General features: G+C 43.5%; 5 protein-coding genes across 5 annotated transcripts; 3 read left to right on the top strand and 2 right to left on the bottom strand. All coding sequences in view use genetic code 12, as the record gives it.

The window, feature by feature from the left end:
• Positions 1-1,763: 1,763 nt before the first annotated feature.
• Positions 1,764-3,385, top strand: CDG1 (Cdg1p; the record flags this gene model as incomplete). Its single annotated transcript, XM_025488984.1, has 2 exons — positions 1,764-2,396; positions 3,290-3,385. The coding sequence occupies 2 exons, from the start codon at positions 1,764-1,766 to the stop codon at positions 3,383-3,385; spliced, it is 729 nt and encodes a 242-aa protein (XP_025343646.1).
• Positions 3,386-11,215: 7,830 nt separating this feature from the next.
• On the top strand, positions 11,216-15,531 carry KOG1 (ubiquitin-binding TORC1 subunit; the record flags this gene model as incomplete). The annotated part of the gene is made up of 2 exons (XM_025488983.1): positions 11,216-14,295; positions 14,337-15,531. The coding sequence occupies 2 exons, from the start codon at positions 11,216-11,218 to the stop codon at positions 15,529-15,531; spliced, it is 4,275 nt and encodes a 1,424-aa protein (XP_025343645.1).
• Positions 15,532-15,830: 299 nt separating this feature from the next.
• On the top strand, positions 15,831-16,994 carry MTM1 (Mtm1p; the record flags this gene model as incomplete). Its single annotated transcript, XM_025488982.1, has 1 exon — positions 15,831-16,994. The coding sequence occupies one exon, from the start codon at positions 15,831-15,833 to the stop codon at positions 16,992-16,994; it is 1,164 nt and encodes a 387-aa protein (XP_025343644.1).
• Positions 16,995-17,054: 60 nt separating this feature from the next.
• Positions 17,055-18,230, bottom strand: CXQ85_005385 (uncharacterized protein; the record flags this gene model as incomplete). The annotated part of the gene is made up of 1 exon (XM_025488981.1): positions 17,055-18,230. The coding sequence occupies one exon, from the start codon at positions 18,228-18,230 to the stop codon at positions 17,055-17,057; it is 1,176 nt and encodes a 391-aa protein (XP_025343643.1).
• Positions 18,231-19,436: 1,206 nt separating this feature from the next.
• Positions 19,437-20,162, bottom strand: CXQ85_005384 (uncharacterized protein; the record flags this gene model as incomplete). The annotated part of the gene is made up of 1 exon (XM_025488980.1): positions 19,437-20,162. One exon carries the CDS (start codon positions 20,160-20,162, stop codon positions 19,437-19,439), a length of 726 nt encoding a protein of 241 aa, XP_025343642.1.
• Positions 20,163-21,844: the final 1,682 nt, after the last annotated feature.

Raw genomic sequence — 21,844 nt, 5'->3', positions numbered from 1 at the left:
CTTATCTCCATCAGAAACGCCTAAACTTGCTCCTAGTGAGAGACCTCTTTGCTTTTGTGTAATGAAGATATCAAATCCACACTACCATCGCCAAGAAGCGCCTGTGGAAGATGAACTTTCCAGCCAATTCCAGCAGCAAGAGAGATATTGAAGGCTTCACTATCAATCTCTGAGTCTTGGACTTATAGTCTGTACTGGAGCAATAAAGGTTCATTGATCAGTGGAAGTGCAAGTAACACAATGAACAGGAACAAAGAGGACTTTAAATGTTACGGGCCAGTGGAAACAATGAAATAGTATCAGATTATACCTCTTTTAAGTGCTGATATGTCTCTTTGTTAAGTGTTGATGGACCTCTATATATCAGTGGACGTGGAAGTGGAAGTGGAAGTAATGAACAAAGAACAAGTAGAAGTATGAGTTTGATCAGCAAGTCAGGAAGGTGAAGTGGAAGTCAGAAAGTGGATATATAACATCTTTTTGTGCCTTTCTGAAGCTTTGATGGTGATCTCAAGTGTTGATGTACTTTTCAGTATATGATTTGAACTGGAACGTAGAAGGATCATAGATTGGAAGTCACTAGTTCGAATTCTTCATGAATGGATGAAAGCAACGCCTTTATTGCATGGAAATGATATAATATACCTGGAGAAGAGAAGTAGACATCTGGATCTGCCTCTTGAAGTGGTTTTGGCTGTTCATGGAGGTCTTCAAAGGAAAGAACAAGTCAACGCTTGGCAGATTGGAGTTCTTTAGGCCTCTTAAGATCTTTAGGAAGTTAAGAGAATGACCGTTTCATCTTTAAAAAGTAAGTTCTTCCACTTCCTTTGAAATATAGAGTGCTCTTTAAGTTCAACCCAATAAATATCCACCAAATTTGAACTACCAGGGAACCCAAGGAACCCTTACCACCTCCACCAAACAGCCATCAACTTGAAACTTCCATCAACCCCGTAAACCCCCAAAAAATGCCGTTTCATGCACTTTCACATCCGCCAATTCTTTCAATTCCACGTAACTCGGGCCCCACCGGCCCAAAAACATCCAGAAAAAGACCCAACATGGTCTTGCCACGTCAGCAACTCCACAGAACTAAATTCCAGGTTTAAAAATAGCCAAACTCCTCTTCCCTTACAACATCCACTTCGTGTATACTTATCAGTTTGTCTGGACCGTCCAGGCCGCCCGGGCCGCTTCCTAATTGGGTAATCACCGACGCGCGACATTTCATCGGAATGCCGATACAAGGTTTTTACCCAAAATGTCTCCGCCCGACACTCAAATGTCTCTGTCCGACAAACGACATGTCGCTGCCCCGTCACCAGCATATGTCTCTCTCTCTCTCCGTGAAACGACATGTCGTGGTCCGCTTCATACATTAGCCGGTCACTCTCCTGCATACAGTCACGCCTCCCGACATTGCGCTTTTTTACACGATTTAACCCATCCTGCCTTATTAGGAAACCGCCGATCAGCCAACCGCAGCGGCCCCGCTGGGCCGCTTACCTGCAGTACACATTCCCAATCCGGCAGGTACTGAGCGGCCCTGGTCCTATCAGAAGCCGTCCCTTGACACATTACATATTAGCCGACGCATGATAGAGGTACCACCATGCATAAACAATGTGTTTCCATCGTGGTTACCCCCTTCCCCTCCTTCGAGCACTATATAAGGACCACCATTTTCCCACTTTCTGCCTCCATTTCTCATCATTTTTTGCTAACCACACCTATCTACGCCACACAACACAAATTTTCCAGCCATGCTCAGCGTTAACATCACTCCATCGCCTCTGCCCCATCTCCTCAAACCAGTGCCCACTTTCGGCAACAAGGAAGAAGAAGGCAACGACGACAACTTGGTGCTAGAAAACGAATTCGGCGACCTCATCGCCGAGCTCAGAGCTGTTTTGGGTACCTCCAAGGGCCTCGCTCTGGACGACATTGACGTGAAGCATATCCAAAACATCATGGCCAATTACGAGTCGAAAGAAGCCCACTGGGGTAAATACGCCTTGAGTGATGCCTCTAAAGGGTACACTCGTAACGGCATTGTCAATATCAACGGCAACGCCAATCTCTTGATTTTGGTGTGGCTGCCAGGCAAGGGAAGTGCCATTCACGACCACGCCAATGCTCATTGTTGCATGAAGATACTTAAGGGAGAACTTACTGAGCTGCTTTACGATATGCCAGATGGAGAGGGTGAAATGAAGCCTAGACTGGTGAGTACGTTGCAGAGAGACGAAGTTGGGTACATTCTGGATGACATTGGGCTTCATAAGATCAGTAACGAGACGAGTGATTTTGCTGTTCTGTTGCATTTGTACACGCCTCCATATGCTAGTCTTTATGGGTGTTCGATGTATGAGTCTGGGACGGCAAAGAAGCACCATGTGAATATGAGTCGGTATTATAGCTGGCAGGGAGTTTTGGTGGGGGGTAAGCTGTCGGAGTGCTAATCAACGGACACGAAGTGTTCGTTGATTAAACGACCGAAACTTGCCGAAATCGACTGAAAATGACTGAAAACGACGTTTACGTCGTTTGAGGTCGGTTGAGGTCGTTCTTAGTCCCCTGAAAGCAGTTTCACACTGCAAACCACTCCTGTCCATCATTAACTGCCCTAGAAGCGCCATCAGCGTCTCTCTAAGCCCTAACTTCACTGCCAATTCAGTGCAAGCTGGTTCCTTGAGAGGTTGCTGATTACAGAGATCTGGCGCTCTCCTAGACTCTCCATTTACATATGATTCCCCTTGTGTTACTCCATTTGTTGTTCAATTCTGGACGGAAGGCCAGCACAGCCAAGCGAGTTCCTTGGTGATTGTTGGTTTTCTGTTTTCCGATTGGAGGGTGGTTTCTTTGTCACCTGAAGATCGTGGTACCATTCATATTTAGCATTTCCGGGGACTTTCCCTGGGTTTATACGAATCATGAAGAAGAAGAAAAGGAAGGTGTAGGCGTGGAAAAGTGGAAGAAGTATCATCTTCTTTTGGTTGTTTTCGGTAAAAGAAGCCAAAATCATCAAACGACAGATGTAACTTAACAGAATTAAGAGATTTCCAGAGATCTCTTGTAGATCTTAAACAATAAAGAGGTTTAGTTAAAAAGACGTTGAAATTCAGGAAATTCATCAAATTCAGGTTCCTGATTTTCCAACTTTGCAACTGAAAACTTCCATTTCAAACGGCGTTCCTTCAAAAAGTGCCATTTCTCCAAAACACTTAAAACGTCTCTTTGCATTTCCATCAGAGTCAAAAAATGGAAACTTCAAAGAAATGAAAGAAAGTTGATTCTTTGGAAACTTAAAGATGCCCTTGATTGGCCAGTTCAGGAACTTAAGGAACTTAAGCGTATCTCAAGATCGTTTAAGAAGATCCAATAGGTTCTTAAGAGGCCTTTGTCCAGAAGGTTCAACCTGGTCAGTTAAATATACTCAAAAACCAGCAAGTACTTCGTCTTCAAAGAACGTTAAACTGACCTGATTGAACGTCTTTTCAGGTTTCCACTGAAATATCATACTTTTGAAGGCTCAGTTAAACTGGTGAAAGCTCAGGTCTTCAACTTAAGTCCTTCAGGTTTCCAAAACGAACTCTTCACCTTCAGATCGTCAACTTAAGATCTTAAACCTTCAGATTTTCGAATTAAGCTAGTGCAGTTAAGAACTTCGAATGTTCACGTTCGAATGTTCAACCTAAGGCCTTCAGTTCTTCAACTTAAGCACGTTAAACCTTTTCGGTCTTCCATTGAAGCTCCTAAATCCGAATATCCAAGTTCGAATCTTCACCTAAACACCTTTAGATGTTAAACCTTCAAGTCTTCAGCTTCATAAACTTCAATTTCAGATCTTCACCTTTAGATCTTCAACTCGGGACTCCTAAGCTTTCAGAGTTTCGGATTTGAACCTTCAGCTTGAGATCTTAAGCCTTCAGATAACAAAGCTTCAGCTTCAACATATTAAACCTTCAATTCTTCAACTTTAAACCTTCATTTCCTCAACTTTAAACCTCTAGATCATCATTTTCCACTTCAGATTCTTAACTCTTCAGACTCTTCAGATCTTCACCTCAGGCTTTTAAACTCTGATATCTTCAACTTGGACTCCTAAATTTAAGGCTTCGAGTATTCAACCTCAAGCCTTCAATTCTTCAACTTAAGATCTTCAATTCTTCCACTTAAGATCTTCAATCCTTCAACTTAAGATACTTAACTCTTCAAATCTTCTCCTTCAGATCTTCAATTCTTCACCTCAAGGCCTTCCATTAACCTTCGATTCTTCAACTCAAGCACCTCAAACCTTTATATCTTTAGATCTTAAACATTCAGTTCTTCAACTTCATCTTCAGTTCTTCAACCTTAAACCTTCAATTCTTCTACCTTAAACCTTCAATTCTTCTACCTTAAACCTTCAGTTCTTCAAATCTTCAAATCTTCAAAATCTTCAATTTCAGATCATGAACATTCAGTTCTTCATATCTTCAACTTCAGATACTTAACTCTTCAGATCTTCACCTTCCATCCTTAACCCTCAGATCTCCACCTTAAGGCCTTCCCTAAGCCTTCGTTTCTTCACCAATCAATCTAATCAGCCATTCCAGCCTTGTCTCTTTCCATACAAAATCTCCTTAACTTCACTTCCTCTACCTTCCCTTCCTCTTCACCTCCCCGGCTTAAACCTCGTTGGCCTCGAATGGTCCCCTCTCCACTTCCACCTTCCACATCTCGAAACTCTCTCTTTACAAGTCTCTCATCAACGTCTCTATAAAACGCTCCATTGTTTACTTTCCGTCCTTCTCCATCTTCTTCTTCCTCTTCATCTCTCTGCTCATCTCGTTGCTTTCTTTGCGCCTCTCGACGCTTCCAGGCGTGAAATTCGCCTTCAGGATCAACGTCGTCGACGTCTTCAACGCCATCGAATGTTTCTTTTTTCGCTTCTTTTGATGCTAGGGCTTGTTGGAACTCAGCTTTGGAAAGTAGGTGATTTGGCTTTGAAGGGTTGGATTTCACCGGTTTTTGGCCTTTTTTGACGAAAACTGGTTTCTGGAGGAGGGACGAGGGGGCGTCAGATTCAGACAGCGTTTCTGAGTCGGAAGAGGACAGGGAAGTTGGGGAATTGGTGTGGCTGGCTGAAGACATGGAGTAGATGGAAATTCGAAGGGTATATACCTGGTGTACGGGTCTTATACCCACCACCAACTTCTGTAAAAATGGTCAGAATTTAAATTTAATGGTATGGTTGGAATCCCCGGACTTTGTTTAGTCTATCGTGTCAGTTTCATTGGAATTGGCTGGCTGGGGCGGTGGATAGGTGGGGGTTTAGTGGTGCTAGGAAATGAGTGTATGGAGAGTGAGGGAAGGTTGGTGTATGTTGGGCAGTTCTGGGGTGATTTTAATGGGAGTTAATGGAATGGAAAGCTGGAGAGTAGGGGATTTGAATGAAGTTAGTTTGGTTTGATTTGGACGAGGTTTGGTGGAATTGGGTGGGGTTCAGTGGGTGGACTGAATGGCTGCGAAATGGGCATTTGGAGGTGGTTGGGGGATTGGGCCAGAAAGGTCAACGGTGTTTGAATTGGCTTTGGAGAGGTAAAGAGAGCTGTTTTGAAGTGAAAGTAGTGTCTTTTTCTGAAGTTTGGTGCCTTTTGGTGGACATCTCTAAGGCTTATATATGGAGAAAGGAAGGTTGAGGTATGTTCATATTGAGGTATCTTTCAGAAGTTTAGTTCCATTAATAGGAGTTTTTTAGGGCTAATGAAGTATATTTAATTATTTTTGGAGCTTCAGGAAGTACTTTTGTTGGGTTAAATGGACCTCTTTGGTGTTCAAAGAGCATTTAAGTACATATCCACAGAAGAAGCCTTAAAGGTAAGGGAAGTCAAGAAACACTAGAAAAGTGGTCTGAAGCCATTTAAATGTAACCCCGATGCCTTCAATTAACGAAGAAACCTCGTCTTGTGTGCTTTAGGTGAACATCTCTAAGTCTTATATATGGTAAGAGGAAGGCTAGTATTCTTCAAAGGGAGGTATTATTAAGAAACGAAGTTCCACTGACCGGTGTATTTGGGTACTTTGGGAGCGTTCTAAGGTATTTTTGAAGCTTCTGGGTTTATTTCCTGTAGAAGTACATACTCCTACTTGAGTGTTTAGTGACGTACAACTCTAGATCCACAGAAGGCTTTAAGGTAAGGCAATAATTGAATACATGCTTCTTTTTTTTTTTTTTTTTTTTTAACTTCTTTCAAGTAAATAAAGACCACTTAGAGTACCTGACACCAAAAATCCTTTTCAAACTGAGTGGTGCCTTTTCCAGACGTACATTGACAAAACACTAGAAACCAAGCTTCCAACTACACATTGTGAATAAAATAACCAGAGAGCTCTTTTTTTCCTTGTTCAGGGCGCATTAAGAAGTGTTTTTAATGTATTACTATCATTTGAGAGTTTAGGGGAAGTAGAGAAACGGCAAGTAACAACCCTACTTTGTTTAGTGAAGCTATTCGTCTCTTATGACATACTTACGTCCACTTCTATCACAACTTCCACTTCCATATATACTTCCTCTAAAAGTACTCTTTTCAACTTATATAGAAGAAATGCAAATGAGACTGTCCTTCTAAGTTTCTTTCTTTCTTTCTTTCTTTCTTTCTTTCTTTCTTTCTTTCTTTCTTTCTTTCTTTCTTTCTTCTTTCTTTCTTTCTTTCTTTCTTTCTTTCTTTCTTTCTTTCTTTCTTTCTTTCTTTCTTTCTTTCTTTCTTTCTTTCTTTCTTTCTTCTTTCTTTCTTTCTTTCTTTCTTTCTTTCTTTCTTTCTTTCTTTCTTTCTTTCTTTCTTTCTTTCTTTCTTCTCTACTTTCTTTGTTCAGTACTGTCTTACTTTCCTACTCTGTTGCACAATTTCTCAATTTCATAGTCTCTTAGTCTCATTCATTCATTCTTTCTTAGCTTCTAAGTTCCCTACTCTTCTTCAATTCAGTGAGTTCGTTTACTTTCTAATTAACTTTCATACTTTCTCTCTTACTTTCTTTCTTTCCTACTCTCTAAGTCTCTCTTAGTCTCTTAGTCTCTTAGTCTCATTCTTTATTTCTTTCTTAACTTCTAAGTTCCGTAATCTTCATCATTATAGTTCCACATTACCTGAGTTCCTTCACTTTATAAGTAACTACTTTCCTACTTTTTCTTCTTCATTACTTTCATACTTCTCTTACTTTCTTACTTTCCTACTTCTCTTCTTCCTTAGTTCCATATTAACTAAGTTCCTTTCTTTTTCTTCGTTCATTACTTTCATTCCTTCATTCTTTCTTTCTTCTTACCCATTCTCTAGCTTCCTTTTCTATTTGATGCTAGGTCAGTTTCTTAGTTCCTTACCTTCCTACTCTCCCACTTTCATAGTTCATTTATTTCTTATTCATCATCTTCAATTTGTCAACTTCAAAAAGAAGGCATTAAACAGAAACTAATTCTTGACTCTTCTTCTTCTTCTTCTTCATCTTCTTCTTCTTCCCCTTCACCAAACGAACTCCCTCATCTGCCAAAATCTAACAGCCATGGCGACAATTTGCAACACCAAAGCCACAAACAGAACCATAATTACACCTCCAGAAACGTTCACCTTCACAAACTCACCTTGACTTCCACCCGGCATCAACCCAGCAGCCAAAACCAACGTTGCCCAGCATAAAACATACACCATGCCACATACTCCCGAAAAGTCTGCCCATTCCAACGGTACAACCGTTATAACCAACCCAATAACCAGAATTTGAAGCCAGAAAATCTGGATAAGGTGGGGAAGAGTGCTTGGACTTTGCAGATTAAGCAGGTTGATTGTGTGGATCGCTTTGGGGGAGATTTGCCTTGGTTTGGACGGTTCAGGGTTGGTTCCAAATGGATTGGGCAGTATAGACTGTCTACTTGCTTTTATGGCTTCGTGAGCAGCCGTTAAGGCCATATCAAGTGCCTCTCTCCATTCAACCACTTCTGTGCTTTGCTTTACCCTTGGAACATCATTCACCACGCTTCTTCCGATTCCAACTCTTTCGTGAAATCCTCCATAACACTCTGGTTTCCTGTTTTCCAGAACTCGACAGTACCCCAACGGATTCTGGTAGTAGGAGGTGTTTTCGAAGGGCCAGCTGTCAGGAAGGAACTGTTTCATCGTTCCAGTGCTTCCAGGCGCTGCCTCTTCACAGGCATCCAAGAGGTTTCGAGTGTAAGCCAAGTAGTCGCCGTTTTTTAAGGTATATTTTGCTGTGGAGGCGTACATGTTGGGAAACCAGAGGTAAAGGAGGAGCCCAAACCCGGAGGACATAAGTATGAAGGGTACTGGGAGGAAGAGGATTTTTTTGAGATTGAATGTTGATGGTTTTAGCATTTTGGAAAAAAGTGGTTGTTTGGAGGGAAGGGAGTTGGGGAGGAAGAGGAAAAGGGAGAGTTGGGGTGGTGGAGTTACTGGAAATGGCGTGGAAGGAAGAGGAAAGGATAAGAAATATATTGGAATTGGTGGATGGAAGGTTTTGTAGGCAAAGACGAATAAATGCAGAGTTTGGTGTTTTTTAAAGTTGAATTTGCTGTTTAATGGATTTGCTATTTAATGAATTTACTGTTTAATGAATTTATTGAAAAGTGGAGAACAGGGAAAGTGCAAGGCAGGGCTTACTGAAGGTTTTAACCAGAAAGTGGAAAGTGTGATGCAAATTGCCAGGCAGTGGATTTTGATGGAATTGAAGGAAATGGAAAGAAACAAAGAGGGTTTGAAGGGGAAGAGGATTTGGGTTGGAAAGTGAATTGGTGAATTGGTGAATTGGTGAATTGGGCGTTTTGTGGTTTTCAAAAGAGGGCTAAACATATAAATGTGTTCTTACATGCTCTTTTATTGAAAACAGAGAAGTTTATTTTGTTTCTGGCTGCCTAATTACGTCTTTTGTTTGGTAATCAATTTGAATGTGCTGGAGTGGATTACATGGTTGGTTGAGATTCCACAGGTTTACTGAATACCCACCAAAGTGAAGCTAATAAAACGCAGAAAGCAGAATGCCCTCTGGTAATGCTAGGTAAAAGTATTAAATTAAAAGACGTCTTGTTTAGTTTCCTTGAGTTAAAGTAGGCAGTGATATATCTAGTACAGTCATTCTACCTATACTGGTCAATTGGACCTTCACTATTTTTCAAACGCTTTCTTCAGAAATACCATAGACTTAGTCTGTTCCAGAAGAATTCAAACAAGTAGATGTTTGCTTAATCCAGTGGATCCAGAAAGTCCAGTAAACTCAGAAGAACCGTATAAGTATGATAAGCATATGTCAACAGTAATCCAGCTTTAGGACTTCAAGTAGATTCTCCCAATACATCAAGTCTTCCTAAAACGACAGAAGACCATGAATAACCAATTACGTAACAAAAAGAAGTTAGAGAGCCCAAGAAGTCCCATAAACCACAAAAGCCAGGAAGTGACATTTCGGATTCTCCAATTCCCCAAATTCCAAAACCACAACTAATAAATCAACAAAGGCAAAGAGTGTTATTTATTTGTATTTATTGAAACACTTTTTTCCTTCTGGCTGCTGCTTTACTATTTATATTTGAATGGCTGGAGTAGATTGTATAGTTGGTTCAATGAATTCCTGCCAAACGAAAACCACAAGAAACACAGAAAGGAGAATTCCCTCTGGTGCCAAAGAGTTTACTTAAAATACGATATGAATACGATATGATCTGTTGAGCCTCCTTGGGTTAAGCAATGAAATATTCAGTTTGCTCATTTTAGGTATACTGGCCCACTGAGCCTACTTACTTTAAACAGCATTTATCTCAGTTACTCTAAACTTCACTAATTACAAAAAGCTTCCTAAAGATAGAAATCAGACAATTCAGCAAACTCAGTAAATTTTGAGGAACCATGTACTTGAAAGTGCCGTATCTACAAAACCACACATTCAAACAGTACCAGTATTCCAAGCACCTCCTAAGATTTATTCAGTGTATCTGAATCACCCAATTCGTCATAACTCGAACATTCAAATCTTAGAGGACTCCACTTTTTCCATTATTTGATCAACTCCTTCTGTCTTTTCTGCTGGGACTGGAAGTGGAGCACCTGCTTCTATATGTTTAATTGGGCAAGCTTACTGAACATTACTTTATCGATAATCTTGAATACCCTGGGCAATCGTGAAGCAGCAGGCTTTCTTAAATTCCAAAGATTCTTTAAAGTCAGCAGATATCCATTTGCGTCTATTAGAATATCCCATGAAGTTTCTTGTTCTTCTTGGAATAGACATATGGATCGTAGTACCTGATCGGCTGCCTCAAAGACCACTTTTTTCTGTCTTTTGAGTTCTTCTATACGTGTATCAAGATCTGAAAGAAGAAAGAAAGCCATTTTTTTACATTCTGTGGATTCCACTGAACATTTGATCTCAGACGGAACATAAGAACCAGATGGAATTCTCTGATAAACAAATATAGTTAAAAGCAATGAACGGAAATTAAAGAGAAGCATGAAAATACAAAAAATCCAAAGAAAACCATAAAATTTCATAAAACCCACCGTAAACCACAAAACACAGAAAACCTCACTGACCAGCCAACCATGTCTCACATTTCCACCAATCCACAAACCACCAATTTCCAACCACCAATCCACCAAAACCAAAGAAACAGCCAAAATACCAGATTCCTTAAATTGACCAAATCCACAAAAAAAGACCAAAAAAAAAAAAAAAAGGAAAAAGAACAAAAACCAAACCAATCCTTTCAACTCACCTTCCACTTTCCTTCTTCAATTCTCACCAAACCAGACTTTCCACCAAAATCCACCAAAAAAACAAATCCATAATAAACCAACACTCTCTATCAATTCTCACCTCTCCACCTCCAAAACCCATAAAAACCTCCAAAACCTATAGTTATCCCACCCTGGTCTGCCCATTTTTCGCAGCCATTACCCTCCACCAACAATTCCCCCAACGGTCCCCCACACCTCCCCCAATCACCTCCAAACTTCTCCCCCACGATCCCCCACGCCCAAACACCACGCCCAAACCCCCACTTCCCCCTCACCTTCCCATTCCACCAAAACATCTGACCCATTAACCAACCTAAGTTAATTGTCCTGCACACAACCCTCTACCCATCTACCCATACTAAATATCAACCTCCACCATCAACTACAACTCCAAGAAACCCCCAACTTTTCCGAATTATCTCCCCATTCTCCTGGCCATGTCCCTCTACGCGCCACGGCAGCTCCAGCCGCTCAACTCGAAAATGCGCCACGGCTTCGACGAGGACTATAACCTGGAACACTTTCTTTCCTCCTTGGCCAACACTTTCTACATTTATTTCGATGATAAACGACACAATACGAACGGGAATCCTGTTACTGAAAATATGAAAAACTTACCTGAATATGCCAAAAACCACCAGCCAATCAGAGACTGGAAAGTGATGAAGGAACGCCAGAAAACTATCAGTGCTGTATTGGTGCTATGCTTGAACTTGGGCGTGGACCCTCCAGATATCATGAAAACGTACCCGTGTGCTAAATTGGAGGCGTGGTGTGACCCTTCGGCGTTTCCCGATACAAAGAAGGCGATCGAAGCTATAGGGAAGAACTTGCAGAGCCAGTACGAAACGCTTCTGCTTCGAACGAGGTATAAACAGCTGTTGGACCCGTGTGTGGAGGACGTGAAACGGTTCTGTAATACACTCAGACGGAACGCTAAGGATGAGCGGATTTTGTTTCATTATAATGGGCACGGCGTGCCCCAGCCGACGGCTAGCGGTGAAATATGGGTATTTAATCGTGGGTACACTCAGTATATTCCGATTTCGTTGTATGACTTGCAAACGTGGCTTGGGGCGCCGGTGATTTTTGTTTACGATTGCAATTCGGCTGGGAATATCGTTCACAATTTTAAAAAGTTTGTCCAAAAACGTATAGACGACGATAACGAGGGAAACCACGACTTGAGTGCTCCTTCGCCAACGTCTGCGTACCTTGATTCGATCCAGTTGGCGGCGTGTAAGTCGAACGAAACGCTTCCCATGAGCCCAGAGTTGCCGGCTGACTTGTTTACGGGCTGTTTGACTTGTCCTATTGATATTTCTATAAAGTGGTTTATCATGCAACTGCCGCTTAAAGATTCGTATTATCTGATGCTTCCAAGAAATAGCAACGGCAATGTTATTATTCCGGGAAAGCTTACAGATCGGAGGACCCCGTTGGGAGAACTTAATTGGATCTTTACGGCCATCACAGATACCATAGCATGGACTTCCCTTCTGAGACCTATCTTCAAAAAACTCTTCCGCCAGGACTTGATGGTGGCGGCGCTTTTCAGGAACTTCTTATTGGCGAAACGTGTGATGCCTCATTTTAATTGTAATCCCATCAGCGACCCGCCATTGCCTGAACTGGTCCGTTTCCATTCAATGTGGAATTCCTGGGACTTGGCTATAGATCAGGTGTTTGCACAGCTTATCAAGAACAATAACCCTGATCCTTATTCTTATACGGTGCCTTCGCCAACGCCTCCACCAGCACAGCAGCCCCAGCAGAACCAGCAACAGACTCCTCACAACACATTAACTAATGGTTCTGCCAACGGCAGCAGAGCAAGCATTTCTCTTTCTCAACAGCAAAACCAGCAACAACCACTTCCTGGCCAACGTCAAATGCTTTCTAATTATCAACATTCGACGTTTTTCGAACAACAACTTACTGCTTTTGATATCTGGTTGAAATATGAAGGTCCATCCACGAAAAACCCTCCTGAACAGCTTCCAATTGTTTTGCAAGTGTTGCTTTCCCAAGTGCACCGTTTGAGGGCTCTTATTTTGCTTTCCAAGTTCCTTGACTTGGGTCCCTGGGCGGTTTATTTATCCCTTTCCATTGGTATCTTCCCGTACGTTCTTAAACTCCTTCAAAGTCCAGCGCAAGAACTAAAACCCGTGCTTATCTTCATTTGGACGAGAATTATGGCTATTGACTATAAGAACACTCAACAGGAACTTTGCAAAGATAAAGGGTACAACTATTTCTATCTTATTCTCAATTCGAGTCCTCTGAACTCGATTGGCGCTCCTGGAGCTCCTGGAGGTAATATGAACGGTTCTAATGGAGGAGGCGCTTCGGTGATGGTGAACGACGACCATAAAGCGATGAGTGCTTTCATTTTGACGCTTTTCATTAAAGATTTCAGAAATGGCCAGCGTTTATGTTTCTCCATTGAACTTGTCAGTAACTGCCTCAAATTCCTCCAGCTGAGCGAGAACCCGTTGCTTAGACAATGGTGCTGTTTGCTTCTTTCCCAGCTTTGGTATAAGTATAAGGATGGAAGGTGGATTATCTATAAAGATGGGTACCTTGCCAAGTTCCTTACGTTGATTAATGATCCTATCCCCGAAGTCAGAACGTCGATTATCATTGCCCTTACGACGTTTTTGACTGATCCTGAAGGTCTGCCTGCTGATCTGCCACAAAAGAAGTCTTCTGGTCAAGGCGGTGGCATTAATGGCGATTTAAGGCAAGACGAGTTGAGACAACAAGATTTGAAGCTTGCCAATGTGATTTTGCGTCTTATGGGCGATGGGTCCACCATTGTTCGTAAAGAAATTGTGTTTTTCATCAACAGATTCATCAATATCTATACCAAGTTCTTTATGGTTGTGGCGTTTAACCAGCTTGAAGAGGAGATTGTGCTTATTGATAATCCTAACAATTTGCAAGAGTTCAGAAAGAAATCGCCTGCCTACGGTTCCATCTTTAGTTCTATCTGGAAGGCACTTTTGATCCTCTCTGAAGATCCACATCTTGAAGTGAAACAACTTGCCGAAACGCTTATTGACTCTGTGATGGTGAAACTCAACGAAAGTGAACTCAGCGAGCTCGTCAAGGAAATGCAAGACTACTTACTAAGCAAATCCACCATCAGCATTTCAGACAACTTGAAGCCTGTTAAGCCGATTGTGAACCGTACGCCTATGCTGATGGGCGATGGTGTACGCAGACAAGCGTCTAGCGGTTCAGTGTTAAACAGAAAGAATACTTTGACCATTGACGGTTCTTCCCTCAAAACCAGAGCTGTTTCCCAAGGAAACATGTCCTCCAGGCACAACGAGCGTGACGACGTGCTGGAAACGTCGTCTATTTCATCCAAACTCAAGCATTTAAGTCTCTCCAAGTTGTTTAAGAGTTTCCAGATCAACGACGATACTGAACTTAATAATTTCACCAGAATGTTGAAATCTGGACCTGTTGCAAGTCAGTACGGTTCAGAGTACAAGCCCAAAACGCCCAGGTACGTTGCCAGGGATATTGAAGCCGATCCAAAGCTCCCAGACGAATCTGGGTTTTTGAATACAGTTGTGAGTACTTCCAGGAACCGCAAATGTCGAAAACGGAAATCGACGAGCCCGGGTCCAAAGAGTACATGAAACGGCTCTGGAGAAGAAACAGAAACGAAAGCACAATCCAGGAAACGCAGCCCCAGAAGAAAATGGCCATTCGTGGCGACTGGAACCGAGAACTTTCTGTTCTCAGCAACAAGTCCCAGCCAAAACTCATCAAGTTCATGCAATTCGAAAAGCTTCTTGTGGCGTCCGACGAAAAAGATAACGTTTCCGTGTGGAACTGGGAAAACAAACAAGTTGTCACGAAATTCTCCAACACCAACCCGTTCGGCACGAAAATCACCGATATCAAGTTCATCAACGAAGACGACGAGCCATTGGTCATGACTGGTTCCTCAGACGGTGTTATCAAAATGTACAAGAACTTCCATCTCGACCAGGACGAACGGAACGTCGAGCTTGTCACCGCCTGGCGAGCACTTACCGACCTTCTTCTCACGTCCAAAAGCTCAGGCCTCATCAGCGACTGGCAGCAATCCAGAGGCTCTCTTTTGGTCAGTGGAGACGTGAAAATCATCCGTGTGTGGGACGCCCCTCGTGAACTTTGCACCATCGACATTCCCGCCAGATCCTCCTCGTCAATCACGTCCCTTACGTCAGATCAAGTTGCAGGCAACATCTTCGTCGCAGGGTTTGACGATGGCAGTTTAAGAGTGTACGATCGAAGACTCGATGCTAGGGAATCTATGGTGAAAGTCTGGCAGAACGGCCGTGGCGGTGTCAAAGATATGGGCAGAGGATCTATCCGTAACGTCCACATGCAAAGAGGAGGGTTCAGAGAACTTGTAAGTGGCTCTTCTGACGGTTACGTGAACTTATTTGATATTCGTCTTTCTGAGCCCGTGCTGACGTTTACCAGCGACGAACGCAATATCAGGTGTATGGACGTCCACGAACACGCTCCCATCATCACTACAGCTTCGAAACTGGTGGATATTTGGACAACCAGTGGAGATATGATCCATACTTTGAAGAACCCACATGACCATTATTTGGCAAACCGAACGCTGAACTACCTTTCCAGCGTTGCGTTCCATCCCCACAGAATGATGATAGCTACGAATTACAACCAGGATGGACATATAAATGTTTACCAGTGCAGTGATATTGTTGAAGAGTACTAGTTGGAAGAGCAAGTTTGCAGCCGGTCCGATATCGCACCGGCTATACTTCCCAATATGGAAGTATGCCCGGCCACTTCAGGCCCACAATTGCCACCTCTAACGTCCATACACTTCCCCTGGCTCGCCATGACCTTCCTTTTCCATCAGAAATCACCGTTTGCTGGGGTTTTCGGTTTCGTGGTTGAGTTTTGCCAACAAGTTAAACGACTGACGTGCTTATATGCAGTACGCAGCAGTCAAACACTCAGCCAAACTCCAACTGAAAAAGTAACCTCCACTTTACTTTACTTCCCCAGTCCATGTCCCTATCGTCTGAACTAGCAGCTGCTATCGAAGATGAAGACCTACACTTCCGTTCGTCCAGGACGCTGACGGCGCCGCAGATCCAAGACCCTCGGCCTTTAACCACCACTGGCGAAATAACCGCTCTCCAGCGTATGTTATCAGCATGTCTGGGTTCTTTCATCACTTCGCTTGTTGTGACTCCTTTTGACGTGGTTAGAATCAGAGTTCAGCAGCAGGAGGTCATGCAGGGGTTCCAGTGTTGTTCTCAGGGCCCCAGGACGACGAAAGTTGCCACAGCATCTCGAGGAGCTGGAGCTGGAGCTCCAGCGGCAGCGCCAGCGCCTCCAGGCGTGTTTTGGCTAGATCATCATTACTGTGACTCGGCTGAGCGGTGTCCACGAATCACGTCCACTTTCCAGGGCATGTCTGTGATTAGCAGAAACGAAGGACTCACTACTCTCTGGCGAGGACTCAGTTTAACGTTATTCATGGCCATTCCTTCCAATATCATCTACTTCACGGGCTACGAGTATATTAGAGACCACTCGCCCATCAAGGGAGAAATGTTGAATCCGCTTTTGTGTGGTTCTTTTGCACGTACCATGGCTGCCACGGTGGTTGCGCCCGTGGAGCTTCTTAAAACACGGCTCCAGTCGATTCCCAGCGAAGTTAGGAACGACCAGCCTCGGTCTCAGATTTTAAAGAACCTTCTTAAAGACCTAGGGCTGTCGCTACAGTCACGAGGCATCGGTTCGATCTTTACAGGCTTGAAAATCACCTTATGGCGAGACGTGCCGTTCCTGGGCATCTACTGGCTGTGCTATGAACTTTTTAAAGACCGGATAGGCCGAGCCATGAAGGTGGATTTTGCTGCTTCTCACCAGGACGACTGGAAAGTCTTCACCACCACTTTCTTATCTGGATCCATGGGAGGCGTGGTCGCTGCTGCATTTACCAACCCATTTGACGTGGGCAAAACACGGCTCCAAATTGCTACCGAAGAAAAACCACGCTCCAACACCCTGATGTTCACTTTCCTTCGGCAGATCTACCGCAACGAAGGCATGGCTGCTCTCTACAGTGGGTTTGGCCCCCGTGTGATGAAAATCGCCCCGCTGTGTGCCATCATGATCTCCTCCTACGAGATTGGCAAGAAGATCTTTAAGGATCAGATGTAGAAACTTTTGCATGTATTATAGACGAATGGATACACTTTTCCATTGGCGTGCAATGGGGTTTCACCAACCGTCGAACGACCTGTTCCAGAAGAAACGGTGCTTCTTTTCTTCCAGGGCGACGTTGGCCCATTCGCTGTGTAACTCGGTTCTGTTGATCTTTTCAGCTTCCAAACGAGCCTGGGCCATTTTCGTTCCGGGGCTCAAACTTTCCTTCTTTCTTTCAAGGGAAAGCCTATTCAAACGGGCCTTGATATCTTTTGGATTCATGGGAAACTTTCTGGGTTCTTCCTTTGCTTCTGTTTCTGGTTCTTCTGGCTGGTCTGAATTTTCACTTTTTTCACTTTCCCCAGATTCCCCAATTTCCCCAATTTCCCCAACTTTCCCACTCTTCAACAACGCCAGGGCTTTCTCAAACAACGAAGGAACTCGAATCCTCTTTGCCGTCAAAGATTGAGGCGTTGGCGGCCCGTGGAGCGTTGTTTCTGGCGATTGGCCAAAATCTGGTGATACTTGTCCCAATTTGGCAATTTCCCGTTCGTTCATCCCAGAAACACCTCCATCGCCTTCTCCAGCCTCGTGTCTTTCTTTTACAGGTGAAAGGATCTCAAAACACCCATTTTCCATGCCGCTAGCGCTCTCTTCGTGTCCCAAGCACAGGTTCAAGTTAACCACCGAAAACTGGACCTGAACGGCCTGCCGATGAATCCAATCGCTATATTCCACCAACGACGCCTTCAACCCGCCGTTTATAGCCGTTTCAAGTTGCTGCTGTGTCAGATATATCCTCGACTTGGTCTCACCAATCTCATCCTCAAGCTCCATCACTTGGAAGCACCTGGGCCCGTATTTCGCTGTAAGGGCGTCTTTTGCCTTCCCAAGCTTGTCATGTTTTGTTGTGAGTTCTTCAATTCGGGTTTCCCTGCCGCCCACAACCTCCATTTGAGCCTTAACCGTCCCTGGACTCTCTTCCACCTTATACATGCCTCCTACGGCGTCCAAAAGCTCAATGTACCTGAAAACCATATTTCTGGATTCCTCCCGGGGTAGCGCCGACGCCCACATTTGCAACGCAGTTCTTTGTTTATCCATAGCCTTGGTGAGTGCCTTGTTGCGTTTGTTGGTTTTATGTATGAGTCTGACCACATCGTTTGCGGAAGTTTTGCGAGTCCACCAGGCAAAACGGTGCTTTCGGGTGGATGTGGGAGGCCGCTGGAACTGGGAATAACCGTCTTCCATTTGGATTTGGTGGGTTTGCAGTGGAAGAAACAGTGGTTGCAAAATGGGTGCAAAAAGCGCACCCAAGGCGGTACAAACGGGGTGGAGTGGATGGTGGAGGGTAAAGAAGACATGGGGTGGGTCAATTTAGGCTGTCTCTGCGGCTGGGACAATGCCGTTTTTGAATTGGACGACTGGCGGTGACGTTGGCTGGGAGTTGGCGATGCTGTTTTGAGGTTTAGTGAAGGGTAAAGGAAAGAGTGGGGAGTGCTGAAGTGGTGGAAGAAAATGAATGGAAAGTGTCCAGTTGGGTTCTCTTAGGCCTCTTTGGTAGTTTTTACTGGTTTCTGATCCTTCTAGTTGTTGTTGGTTGGGGTTACTTGAGTGTTTACTGAGCTGATGGTGGAAGAAGAGAGTGTATGTACATAGAATGCCAGGAAGTGCTTGGATCAATATAGAATGCCTTTTTGGGTAATTAGAAGGTAGAGAAGAATAGGGGAGGTGTTTCTGGAGGTTTTTGGGTGGTCTTGGGCGATTTGGGATGCCTCTTGAGGTGTATATGGGTATATTCATGGAAGGAAGACAACTTGGGTAAATGGAATGGTAAACGAACAAAAAGTGACTTTCTGGGAATCTCAGTGTTGTCTTTCATGAATAAATGCATTTTTGGAATGTCAGTGATATTGGAACCTTGAATATCATGGACTGTGGTATTCACCTCTCTTTATATGGAAAGACAGCAAACGAGAAGATATCAATGAGTAAAGATAAAGGAAGTCCAGAACCAGCTTTGATGGCCTCTTTTAACATCGAAAAGACCATTTAGAGACCACTTGGAGTTCTCTGGATCCTTATTGGTTGGTCCTTTCAGCCATAGATAAATCCATCATATAAGACTCCCAGAAACCTCAAAATCAACAATTCCAGAGAGAAAGTACCACAAATCGACAATTCACCATCCCCTTAACATTAAAAGCCGGTTTCAACTGTCTTTCTGGCCTTGAAATTGAAGTAAGTTCGACCTCCCTCTCTACCAATCAGCAAACACCAATTCACAAACACCATTTCCTCAATTCACATAATCCTACCTCCACCAACGACTCAACTCCACCTACATCGCCCTGGGCCCTTCGTCTCTTCCTGGGCTTCCCTGGCTCTTTCGTTTTGTCTATTTCTAAAGACCACTTTATCGTATCGTATCTCTCAACCTCAATCAACAGTTCTTCACTACTTCTTTGAAACGTCCTCGTCAAGGTTCAAGCCCGTGGCAGACGCAAGCTTCCGTCTCGCCGAGTCAATGCCCAGACTGACCTTCTCCTGGCCCAGCACAGCACTCTTCTCCACATCCTTAACCCACGATTCAGCCTTATTATACGCCAGAACCTGGTGCTGTGCAACCTCAGGCAACGTTCTCTTCTCCACGCTCCAAAGAAGCCCCACCGTGTTGCTGAACGTGTGTGGCAAGAAATACCTAAACGAAGCCAACCCTAATATCGTAGGAGCAAAGAACCGTGCAACCACTCCACGGTTTCTGGCAAAGATATTCCCCGACAACGCCGCCACGGCAATATAAATCCCGTTAGGAAGAAGATCCTCCTTCTTATCGTGCAAACTGCTAAACGTATCTGTAACCGACCGTTCCAGCTCAATATACCTAGACTTGGTACTGTTAAGCCACGACTCAGCACATGCAAACGTGCCAGTCACAGACTCCCTAACACTCTGAATAGCGCTCTGAACGACTCCAGTCGTCCTCACAGTGACTCCTTCCAACACATACAGCTGGCCCAAGTTCTCTGGGGTTTCAGCTGGAGTGATTGTTCCTGGTTTCGGGTAAGTGGACCGTTCGTCCTCGTAGAAGGCTCTTTTTTTGCCTGTATCGTTGAGGGCCACTGGCCTGGCGGCGAGGGCGGCCGAGAGACCCACGAGGGCGCCAATTGCTCGTTGCAGCATGGTTTGGGAAGAAGAAAGGTTGGTGTTTGTTGAAGGTGGAAGTGGAAGTTGATGTATTGGCTGGTGCACGGGTGTGATGGTAGGGGATTAGGAGAGATGGACAGGTATTTCGGGATTGGAAGGTTGTGGAGGTCTGGGATTTTGATATGTTGATAAGAAGTGTTAGAAGATGCTGCTGGTCAATTTTGGTTGAATTTGGAGGCGGTTTGGGTGGATTGGGTGGTGGTTGGTGGCTGCGAAAAGTGGGATGTATGTGTGGGGGAAGGAAGTGGATTGTGGTTGGGCCAGGGGAGTGAAAAGTAGGGGTTTAGTGGTGTCGTTGGGATGGTAGAAGTCAGGGAAGTATAGTGGTGTAGTTGGATTTTTGATTGGATGGATGTAGAGGGAGTTAGCTGGGAATGTGTGATTTAGTATGGGAAAGACTGAAAAACTGGATGGGTAAGCTAGGTTGGGGGACTTTGAGGAAAAGAAGATTTTAGTGACTTCCTGGTGTTTCTGGGGAAGCAAGGAATCTGCTAATATCTTTACTTTCTTAAAAATATGACTTTTCGTGGAAATGGCGGTGGGTTTCTGTGGATAGATTTGGCTGCGAAAAGTGGTTAGTATGGGAAAGAAGCAAGCATGGTTGTTTCCAGGGAAGTGAGTCAAAAGTAGGAATTTTATTAAGTCAATGAGTAACTTGAACTTATTTTATGCCATTGACGACTTTTGGTTGATTTTGGATGGTAGATGGCCGTTTTGGTGGTGGGTTATTCTTCTCGTAGTGAGCTTGTATGGTGAAGACAAGAAGCGTCAGTGAAAGTTGGAACGTCTTTGTCTTTTAGAATCAAATGTGTATTATTATGGTTATTGGAGCTGCTTTAATTGCTTTGGATGGTTTTTGCTGACTTGAATTGATGGAATCCCATTAACTGTTCATGGTTGACTGAGGGACTGAAGTTACTGAACCAACTGGTACATTCTAACGAAGGAACTTTAAAAGTACATACTAAGTGATTTACAATAGTCTCACAATATCAGCAGATGTCTTCTAGTCTTCTTTTATAGTACGTATAAGTATCTTCTTATGCTCTTATGTTTCATCTTATAGTAGTACTAAGAGGAAGAGACAGTACAAGTTAAAACACACAAATGTTATAAAGAATCATCCAAAGCTCTCTTCTTCGGTACCACTTGACTTCTTTAAAGAGATTGAACAGCTTTTAGTGGTTTTCATTCATTCAATCACCCTTTGGCTCCTCTTGTTAGCCCTTTGGCTCACATTAAGAGTTCACTGGAAAGTACCACATAAAATGGAAAAAACATGAACTTCTGAAACAACTTTGAACCCCCCTGCTTCTCTCGCTTCCTTTAGAAACCAAAGAAAATTCATTTTCTTAAAACCCTTCATTTTTCATATAAACCACTCAGGAACGTCTTTCCCCAGCTGAGACACACTTTCAGGAACCCCCATTTATCTCCACAACCTTCACAAAAAATCTTCAAAAAAATCCACCAACCCTTCTCTCCCACCTTAATTTCTCCCAATCCACCAATAAAAATCTAAAAAATATCCCATCCACTTCCACAATCCACGAATCCACCCAACTTCCATCAAATGGCTGCGAAAAGCACACTTTCCATAAACTCTTCAAACAACCCACCACAAATTTCCCAAAGACCACCAAAACACCCCAGAACAA

This window comes from Candidozyma haemuli (assembly GCF_002926055.2).
Source record: "Candidozyma haemuli strain B11899 chromosome Unknown K_2014730914, whole genome shotgun sequence".
NCBI classification, from domain to species: domain Eukaryota; kingdom Fungi; phylum Ascomycota; class Pichiomycetes; order Serinales; family Metschnikowiaceae; genus Candidozyma; species Candidozyma haemuli.
The sequence above is the reverse complement of the archived record's forward strand: the minus strand, read 5'-3'. Positions and strand labels throughout refer to the sequence as shown.